The sequence below is a fragment of the Lolium rigidum genome, chromosome 5 (genome assembly GCF_022539505.1).
Source record: "Lolium rigidum isolate FL_2022 chromosome 5, APGP_CSIRO_Lrig_0.1, whole genome shotgun sequence".
NCBI lineage: Eukaryota > Viridiplantae > Streptophyta > Magnoliopsida > Poales > Poaceae > Lolium > Lolium rigidum.
Window position 1 is genome coordinate 185,621,280 of NC_061512.1, and position 10,472 is coordinate 185,631,751.

General features: G+C 44.0%; 1 protein-coding gene and 1 pseudogene across 1 annotated transcript; one reads left to right on the top strand and one right to left on the bottom strand.

The window, feature by feature from the left end:
- Nucleotides 1-5,102: 5,102 nt before the first annotated feature.
- On the top strand, nucleotides 5,103-8,737 carry LOC124654850 (chromatin remodeling protein EBS-like). Its single transcript, XM_047193833.1, has 5 exons — nucleotides 5,103-5,258; nucleotides 5,357-5,699; nucleotides 5,891-5,959; nucleotides 7,196-7,334; nucleotides 8,287-8,737. The coding sequence occupies exons 1-5, from the start codon at nucleotides 5,186-5,188 to the stop codon at nucleotides 8,311-8,313; spliced, it is 651 nt and encodes a 216-aa protein (XP_047049789.1). The 5' UTR covers nucleotides 5,103-5,185; the 3' UTR covers nucleotides 8,314-8,737.
- Nucleotides 8,738-9,454: 717 nt separating this feature from the next.
- LOC124656841 lies at nucleotides 9,455-10,240 on the bottom strand (annotated as a pseudogene).
- Between the last annotated feature and the right edge of the window lie 232 nt (nucleotides 10,241-10,472).

Below are 10,472 nucleotides of genomic sequence, written 5' to 3' on the forward strand. Positions count from 1 at the left end.
CAACGTAACAGTGAGGTTGTCAATCTCACCGGCTTGCTGCAAACAAAGGATTAGATGTATAGTGTGGAAGATGATGTTTGCGAAGAACAGTAAAGAACAAGTGTTGCAGTAGATTGTATTTCAGATGTAAAGAATGGACCGGGGTCCACAGTTCACTAGTGGTGTCTCTCCCATAAGATAAATAGCATGTTGGGTGAACAAATTACAGTTAGGCAATTGACAAATAAAGAAGGCATAACAATGCACATACATATATCATGATGAGTACTATGAGATTTAATCGAGGCATTACGACAAAGTACATAGACCGCTATCCAGCATGCATCTATGCCTAAAAAGTCCACCTTCAGGTTATCATCCGAACCCCTTCCAGTATTAAGTTGCAAACAACAGACAATTGCATTAAGTATGGTGCGTAATGTAATCAACACAAATATTCTTAGACAAAGAATTGATGTTTTATCCCTAGTGGCAACATCACATCCACAACCCTAGAACTTTCTGTCACTGTCCCAGATTCAATGGAGGCATGAACCCACTATCGTGCATAAATACTCCCTCTTGGAGTCACAAGTATCAACTTGGTCAGAGCCTCTACTAGCAACGGAGAGCATGCAAGAACATAAACAACATATATGATAGATTGATAATCAACTTGACATAGTATTCAATATTCATCGGATCCCAACAAACACAACATGTAGCATTACAAATAGATGATCTTGATCATGATAGGCAGCTCAGAAGATCTAACATGATAGCACAATGAGGAGAAAACAACCATCTAGCTACTGCTATGGACCCATAGTCCAGGGGTAAACTACTCACGCATCGATCCGGAGGCGATCATGGTGATGAAGAGACCTCCGGGAGATGATTCCCCTCTCCGGCAGGGTGCCGGAGGCGATCTCCTGAATCCCCCGAGATGGGATTGGCGGCGGCGGCGTCTCTGGAAGGTTTTCCGTATCGTGGCTCTCGGTACTGGGGTATTCGCGACGAAGGCTTTAAGTAGGCGGAAGGGCGGAGTTGGAGGAGGCACGGGGGCCCCACACCATAGGGCGGCGCGGGCCCCCCTCTGGTCGCGCCGGCCTATGGGGTCGGCGCCCAGTGGCCCCACTTCGTTTCTCCCTCGGTCTTCTGGAAGCTTCGTGGAAAAATAAGACTCTGGGCGTTGATTTCGTCCAATTCTGAGAATATTTCCTTTGTAGGATTTCTGAAACCAAAAACAGCGAAAAACAACAATCGGCTCTTCGGCATCTCGTCAATAGGTTAGTGCCGAAAAATGCATAATAATGACATAAAGTATGTATAAAACAAGTGAGTATCATCATAAAAGTAGCATGGAACATAAGAAATTATAGATACGTTTGAGACGTATCAGTCATCTATAGCTATATACTAGTTAATATGTACAAGGGAAACTATAAATGAAGGTCGAGCTACATGTAGCTTTTTATAATTAAAATTTTAAAAATGATATTTTGAAGTTTCAAAAAAATCTGAAACAAAATTCTAGATGTAGACAATGATGAAATCAACAAACGTGAAAAATCTTAATGTGAAATTATTTGTATATTAGGCTATGCAAAAAGTGATAAAATCTGACAAGTTTTATAGTTTTGAAATATGCATTATTCACAATACTCAGATTCACACTATTTTATTTTTGTGTAACCTACAATGCAAGGTATTTCACATTAATAATTTTACACGTTTATTGATTTCATTATTGGTTGCATGGAGGATTTTTTTTTTAGATTTTTTTGAAAAAAAAAAGATGATTTCTGAATTTAAAAAAAATAAAGAACTACATGTAGCTCGGCCTCCGTTTGTTCACTCTCGTATGTACAATAGTTAGATATAAAAATGTATTCAATTATTAACCCTTGGCCCACATTACACTCTCGTAGAGTGTCTAGGAGCACGTGTTCCCCGACTCTTGCATGAGAGTCCAATTATCTTCTCTCTTCTATTTCCTCTCCTCTAACTAGGGAAAAAATATGTTATTTTAATCTTTGTAGCAAGTTGATTAGGACATATTATACTTGTTCTAAGCCGATCATTGTTTGGTGGAAGTAAGGGAGAAGAAAAACATGCATGGTTACAAAACATAGGACCGGTTTAGGTATAATCCGTTGAAATAAGGAAATGTAAGAAGAGAATTAGAGAAAAACACAAAAAACTTGAAAAGGTGCAGGAAAAAAAAGAAGCAAAATTGTCAATATGTGAACAGATACAAGAAAAATTGCACGCAAGAGAAGACAAGGACCCTCGGTGGATAAGGTGAACAGATACAAGAAAAGTTGCACGCAAGAGAAGACAACGCACCAAATCACTAATAATTATCGTCGGGAAGAAGTGCAAGAAGGAAGATCAAAGGCGAGAGTACAAGTTGCAGACAAGAAGGCAGTGAAGAAAAATGAAATGGTACTCCCTTAGTCTGGAAAAGGATGTCATAGATTTGTCTAGATACACATATATTTGATAAGTATTAGTCTATTCTCAAAAATATGCAGAATGCAGACTAAAAGAGAGCGGAGCGAGAGGACAAATATGAATGCAGGAGTAGAAATTAGATATGAACTTAGGCAGCCTCCTTGCATGAAACATAGTTTTGAAAAGCTGAAATAAAAAATATAGACCAACCTACATGTAGATCGTATTAAAAAAAATGTTTCAAAGTTTTAAAAAAATCTGAAAATAAATCTATATGTAGCCAATGTTGCTTTTACCAACGTCCAAATTGCAACCCGAAATACCTTATAATCGAAGTTGTGCAAAAATGACAAAACTTAACATCTACGATAGTGAACAGTCCAAACTCTCGCAATCTTAAAATATGTCAGGTTTGATCATTTTTATGCAGCCTTGAATACATGGTATCTCAAGTTCAAATTTTGCACAATTATAGAAATCTACATTGTCTAGTCTAGATTTTTTTCACATTTTTTTTGAAAAATGATAATGCCATTTTCGATTTTTTCAAACAAGCTCGTTCTCCAAAAATCCACACTCCCTTGAAAAGTCTTCAACTAGAAGCGTGTTATTACCCAACTAAATTATGTAACACAAGTCGATGTGAAACTAGTTCAACACGATTTCCATACCACAAGTTTGTAGATGGTGAGCAACTGAGCATTATTACATCTTAAACTAGAAATGCCCAAATGCTAGGTTAATAATTAATATAAATACGTTATAGAATGCGAGTAAAATGAAAACCGACTCTTTATTACTGAATCTGAAACAAGGCCACAACAAGTAGCAATTCCTTATTTAATTTCTTTATTTCTTAACAAAGAACTGCAATCAATTAGTTGCACGGGTAGAAGGAAAACGAGCTTGCAGCGTGTAGCCGCTAGTGTAGTTGTGCTTGAACACCTATGGTGTATGCACAATATGCTTGTCGCCCGGGGCGCACGTTAATGTTAAGACGGTACTTCTTACCGTCTAAGATCTTCACCTGACCACTTACAACCTTGTTGAATTTGAGTCTGCAATTTGACACCTTCATGTGCTCCATCACGACCCACTTGCCAAGCTTTTGAACGTGGCGGGTTAGCAGGGCCGGCTCTGGCCCTAGGCGAACACCCATGGGCTACCGCCTCTGGGGGGGGGGCATCAAACATCTCTCCTGAAATCTCTTCTATACATTCCTGCGGGTTAGTGATGTTCTTGATTGGTCGCCATTCCCCGTTAAGCGCTGCAACAGGTATGGCAACGGTGTAAAGGACGGCGGCATATACAAGGTTGATCCTAATGGTTGTTGGGCAATGACATCTTGAGATAGAGTATGCACGAGTTTGAGATGAAGTGAGGATAATATGAGAAATATTGGGGTGTTTAAATTGGCAAGATTAGACTCGTCTATGTTGTGGTGTGATTTAATGGGTAGAAATTAGTGCAGAGTCCTATACTCCATTATCTTACGTAAATCTCGTAGGAATTAATTGTGAGTATAATTAATGTAGGGTGATTTAATACTAGGTAAGTAGAAGTTAATGATGTGATCTAATATAGGTCATGGATATGAGACAATAGCCAAAATACCACTAGTCAAAACCAAACATGCCAATATACCACTAGTGAAAACCAACTTGCTAAAATACCACTCAGTTCAGTTTTTTCTAGCCAAAATACCACTAGACGCTAACTGAGAGTAACAACATCCAAGAAAGACATATGTGCCCTTACCTCTTCACAGCATTCCAGCAATAAACCAACACGCACAGTACTTCTCTTCACAATATTTCAGCACCAAATAGCAGAGAAACAATGGAGGGCTCCTGCAGGGGGAAGCACTGCTGGGCGAGCCCGAGCAGACGTGCCCGAGCTGAGCTCGGTCGCGGCCACGGGCGGCGGACGGCGTCGGGCAGCCCAACTACGGCGAAGGGCGGCCGACCCACGCGGCCACGAGCGCTGGAGGCCAGCGGGTGGTGGAGGGCGGCGGCCGGCCCAGCTACAACTGGCGGAGGTCGACGGGTAGCGGAGGAGGAAGGTTAGAGGGAGAGGGGTGCGGCAGGGACGCGCCGGCGTGGTCGAGCCGCCATGGTCGGCGTGGGCGTGGTCGAGCTGCTGGGGGATTTCTTGTGGAGGCAAAGAGATAAGGTTAGGGGTAATTTTGGAAGAACAAAAAAACTAACTGGGTACTGACGGTTTGACTGACGGTATTTCTTTGACATCTAACGGCAGTGTTATTTTGGACTGAAAAACTGAGAGAGCAGTGGTATTTTGGCAAGTTGGTTTTCACTTGTGGTATTTTGGCATGTTCGGTTTTGACTAGTGGTATTTTGGCTATTGTCTCCATGGATATACTCCCTGCTTTTCAAATTTCGACGTGTTTTAGTTTTTACCAAAGATGTATTTTTAATATTTAACCTATTCATACATAAAAATACAATATCTATAACATATAATCAACATCTATAGCCCATTTACCAAAGAAACTGCACCGTCCAAATGGCGAAGAAGACGCCAAAGCGGCTCCCATCGGACGGCGGAGGACGCCAGGACGCCACTTGGATTCAAACCTCCATTTTTTCACTGCTCCCCAACGAAATCCCGAAACTACCCCTCCCTCCCCGGTCTCCTCTCTGGTCTGAACGGAGCTGTGGCCACCACACCCTTCCCCTCCTCCCCCAGCTCCAGCCTCCTAGGGTTTCCTCCCGATCCGACCTCCACCTCCATGGCCAAGACCAAGCAGGGCACCAGGGGCGTCGAATCCTACACCATCAGGGGCACCACCAAGGTCGTCCAAGGTACCTACTCTCCTCTCCTCACTCATGCTGCTGCGCGCGTCGCCATCTGCGCCAAGATTCATTCTTTGTGTTGATGGCCTGGTTTTCTTGATGCCAAGTTGGGGACTGCGTGCTGATGCGGCCGTCCGACACGGACAAGCAGCCGTACGTGGCAAGGGTCGAGAGCCTGGAGTCGGACGGGCGGGGCGGCGTGCGGGTGCGCTGCCGGTGGTACTACCGCCCGGAGGAGTCCAAGGGCGGCCGCCGCCAGTTCCACGGGGCCAAGGAGCTCTTCCTCTCCGACCACTTCGACACGCAGAGCGCCCACACCATCGAGGGCAAGTGCATCGTCCACTCCTTCAAGAACTACACCAAGCTCGATAACGTCGGCCAGGAAGATTTCTTCTGCCGATTCGAGTACAAGGCGGCCACCGGCGCCTTCACTCCTGACCGTGTCGCCGTGTACGTGATGTTTTCCTTCCTTGTTTCAGCCGTTGATCGATCTGCTTCGCCTTAGCTTGTTATATTGTGCATTTTTCTTTCGAAATGGAGGCTATGCCCCAGCCTCTGCATCCATAGATGCATACGGCCTTTGTTATATGCATTATGGGCCTGATTGTGGTATGGTGGTTTGATTTGGGGCTTTTGTGTAGGTACTGCAAGTGCGAGATGCCTTACAACCCTGATGATCTCATGGTGCAGTGTGAGGGATGCAAAGACTGGTAAGTCTCGGAGAAAAATGACATATTTCCTCTCCAAAGTTCAGGTGGCTTAGTTTTCTGGCTACCATTGCCAGCGGGAAGCATCAGCAGTAGCTTCTTTTTTTGCTTATCTGGATTATATCTAATTTTCCACTGCACATTTGTGTGTCTTGGGTTGCGGGGGTTTCGTTTGGAAGCCAAGTTAAATATTTGGTTAGGACTTGGAACTGAAGATAGTCAAGTACATTTGATGAATATCTGAGGTTCCTTACAGCCTGATCCTCCAAATTCTTATGCTTAGTTAAATATATGTAGTATACATTGATGCCACCTGGATAGTTTCATCAGATATATAATTCAGAAGAACAGTGTTATGCTCATATCATTGAAAGGACTGCTTTTCGCTTAGAAAATTCAGCAATCTTTTTGTTGTGTGGCGCGTGCTCTTTTTCAGCATGTGAATTGTGCTTTCTCTTGGTTGTTTGAGAAATAGTTGTCCTGAATTTATTGAGCTATCTCTGATGCCATTTCCCTGTTGAATGCTTGGGAAGTGATAATTGCATGGAACTCAGAACTGTAGTTCTTTTTTGGTGTTCATAAAAGTTGCATTTACCTTTTTCCTAACTCAGAAAATATATGCACTACATAATTATGCACATCGTTTTGACATTCCATGCCAGAGCTTAGAAATCAGTATTCGACACAAACACCACATTCATTGTGTTTTAGAGCATATATCCTTATTTTCAATCCTAAAAATGGTAATTATCTGTGGGTAAAGAATTGCATCTCATCGTCTTATTTGTTGCAAGGGATACCTAACCTACAGGTGTGCAGAGTATCATCTCAAGGAACACATCATTGCATATATACTCCATAAAGATGCAACAAAAGATGTTTGCCATTTATTACTCTACTTCGTAAAGATGCAAAGTAAAAATTATGTTTGTCTTTTCTTCTAGTTTTATGCTGTCGCCTGTTTTGGTTTTCTCCTTTAAGAGTATTTACCTCAGCTAATTTCCCATCGTAGTTCTATCTTATCTGACCACCAATCGGGTTCGGTGTCCGTAGTACTTCTTTTCCTACTTTCTATTGTCACCAATAGGATATAGACATGGCATTGTGCCCTTCCTGTTTGCGTACAAAATATTTAGCAAGATATTGCTATCTGGTATTCTGCAGCGTTGTTTTCCGTTCTTTGTAAGCTATGACCTTTACTTGCATGTTTACCTAGTATGTACATTTGAAACTGTGTAGGTTTCATCCAACCTGTATGGGAATGACCATTGAGCAGGCCAAGAAGATAGATAATTTCCTGTGCGCAGATTGTGCTAAAGAAAATGGCACAAAGAGACCTTCAAATTCATACCCGAGCTCACCAAGTTCTGATTCTAAGGTCAGTGATTTTTTTTTTCCATTTTTGAATGTGCTGTTTATTAGTTTCTGCTTGTAGATAGCTTTATCTTATCTTATCGTAGTGAATTTCAAGACTTTGATTTGCAAAGTTAGTGTTTCTTTCCTTTGTTCCTTAACTATTCCTGGAAAATGTTTTGTGTTGACTAAGCATGTACTCATGTATAGTGTCTTATCAAGAAGATCACTATATTGTGTTTGCAGAACAGTAGTTCGCTGTGATGTGACTTACCTTTCTCAGAAAAAGTGATCTTGGGTGCAGTCGTTCACTCGTTTGGACCCTGGGAGGGTGCTTTTGAGCCCGAAATTTTCAATAAATCAAACGTATTTTGAAGTTCTAGAAATTTTTGAAAAAAAATCCCATATAATAATAAAGATGGGTTCTGCATTCTTGTTAAATTTCACTAATAAATATGTTTCTTCGTGCGATAAATGAAACAAAACAAATGTGTGGATCTGTAACAGCGAATAGTACACCTATTCTAGATCCACATGAACACATTCTTCATGAAATTTTATCGGTACGTAGTGAGCATATGTACGTACTCGTGGAAACATTCAGATTTTTGAACTAAAAGATGTGTTTTCGAATAAAAATTTAACTCCAATGAATCCAAGCTCTATTTGTGTTTTCTGGTTATGGTCATAGTTCTTTAGTTGCCAAAATAAGTCAAGACCTTAAAGTGATTTTCTGAGACTATCTCGGAATAAATAATTAAAGCCCTCACAGTAGTAATTTATACAATGTTGTTTTTGGTCTGATGGATGCTCATTAAGAGTTATAGGATCTTTTTGTATGTGTAGATCATGCGGCCTCACACAGAATATTATCATCCATTAGCATCCCAGTTCACGTGTTCCACTTCCACAGTGAAGTTTTGTTCACAGCACATTCTTATCTCTATACCTCTTAAATTTTGGCTCATAAACTGCAGGCTGAGCCGAAAAGGCGGAAGAGGTAATTTCTCTCGACAAAAACCATCCCCGGTGAGGAGATGCACTGTTTATGGCGCCAGCTCCTGTTGCTGGTGCAAACTAAAACGTGGCGGTGTACAGTGCACAAGAAGAGGAGCTAGGGTATTTAACTGTAGGACTGAAGTTATGTGTTGTTGTATCCCGGGAGCGTTTCCTGCAATCTAGTAGGTGTCTGCGAGTGGAAAGAAGTCGGGAAACGTAGTGTCAGTGGCTCTTGTCAAAGTAGCCCTTGTGTGGTGTACTGCTGTCAGCTTGTGTTGTTAGCCTGTTCCCTGCAGGAAACGTTCTCCCGCGTGAATGATGATAGCTTGACTGCTGGTTGTAGTTCAGATGTGTCAAGAGTTCTATGAACTGGTGACCTGACGATGTATTTATGCTGTTTCAATAATCCTGCAAGAGTTTCTTCTGTTATGCGGTTGATTGTTCGACTGGATCCCCTATCGGTGCATACTCTACGGATAGTTATTCCTAAGTTGGCTGAAGTTCGACTAAATGTCAGGAACCTTTCAAAATCTTTAGATGGACATCCAGCTATGATCGTCTCTACCCACTTTCATGTGGTAGTATAGACTAAAGTTGCACACATTCAAGACTTTTTGTTTGAGAGTACACCTTAGTTAATCGTAGTTTCTATAGAAGGCAGAATATTTGAACAAGAGCTACCTGAGATCGCGAACAATCAGCCACCGACCCACCTAGGAACTACTGATACAACTCACACTAGGTTTGAATCTCCGATTCCCCCAAACTCCATTGCTTCATATCCTCCAAAACCCTAGAGGCAAGATTGTCCTCATTACACTGTTGGTTTAGAATGCCAAAAACCCTGGCATTACGCTGTTTCCAGAGGAGAATTGCTCAAACATCCAGCTACCTTTTGTTGTACTTATCAAGACAAATGATCCTCAAGGATGTGCTCCGTGGATTCCTCCTGAAGACATAGAAGGCACACACTGACACAGTGCATACAAACACACATAATATTATTCTCCTTTCCTTATCACAAGTTCAGAAAGCAAGCAATAGACAGTTTCACTAGATCAACTTGCAATTCACATGCATCATCAGTTCCCAAGTGTTCACATCTCCTCTCTCACTTATTCAGCTACTAGTGCATGGTATCAGATTTCAGATCTGCCAGTTGAAGGCAATGGCGCTCCTGATCCGGTGCTTCCTGTTCTCCCAGGAAATGTGGCCGAAGTCCCATCCCATGTCCCGGCCGGCCTCACCTTTCCTTGCGCCTCGATGCTGAACTCCACCGTGTAGCTCCACTTCAAGTTCTTCCCCTTGAACTCCAGCGTCGTCGGCGTCACGGTCACCGCCACCCCCTCCGGCGCCACGAACGTCACGTTGTACGTCTCCGGCTTCGCCGACACATTGGTCACCCTGGTCAGCTTGCGGACGCCGTCGGTGCTGCTGTGGAACACCACCACGAACGACGGGCAGTTGAGGTTAGCCACGCCCCCGGGGATCGTCCTCGGCGCCGCACCCGGTACTCATCTCCGGCACGAACTGCCGCATCTGCTCCGCCGTGTAATTGAGGGTGCACAGGAATTCCACGTAGTCCGGCGTGCCGGCGTGCCGACGTGCCGACGTCGTACACCAGGCCCGGATCCATGGCGAGCTGAGGGAGGACGAGCCCCGCACTGGCCGCAGGGGCGTCGCGTCCATCACGGCGCCGCCGACGATGGTACCGCTGTCGACGATGTCCCTGCCGTTCTTGTCGATCAGGTCGGCAGTCGTCATCAGCGCCGACTGCACCATGGCCGGCGTCCACTCGCCGTGCACTTTCTTGATCAGCGCCGCGGCGCCGGCGACATGTGGACACGGCATGGACGTCCCAGAAAGGATGTTGAACTCGACTCTCCGCGGGTCAATCTCCCAGCTCGACGGCGACAAGTCCTTCACCATCATCTGGACGTGTCGATGAAGCCGATGATGATGCCGTCACCGAACTCCGAGTCCGGCCACGCGCCGAAGTCGTTGCGGAGGCCCATGAACCAGGACGACCTCATTGTCTGGGTGTGGCACACGCCGGGGGACGGTCGACAACTCGACATGCGCCGGGCCTCGCCGTCGGTGAGGCGGACGGCGAAACCGTGCATCACGGTGTCGTAGGTATACAGGATGCGATCCGTGGTTGTGG

Bases quoted from the DNA above. Each gene is read 5' to 3' on its own strand.
- LOC124654850 (XM_047193833.1), top strand. From the start codon at position 5,186: ATGGCCAAGACCAAGCAGGGCACCAGGGGCGTCGAATCCTACACCATC. The intron at 5,700-5,890 runs GTACGTGATGTT...GCTTTTGTGTAG, and splicing joins ACTCCTGACCGTGTCGCCGT to GTACTGCAAGTGCGAGATGC. The intron at 7,335-8,286 runs GTCAGTGATTTT...CATAAACTGCAG, and splicing joins CACCAAGTTCTGATTCTAAG to GCTGAGCCGAAAAGGCGGAA.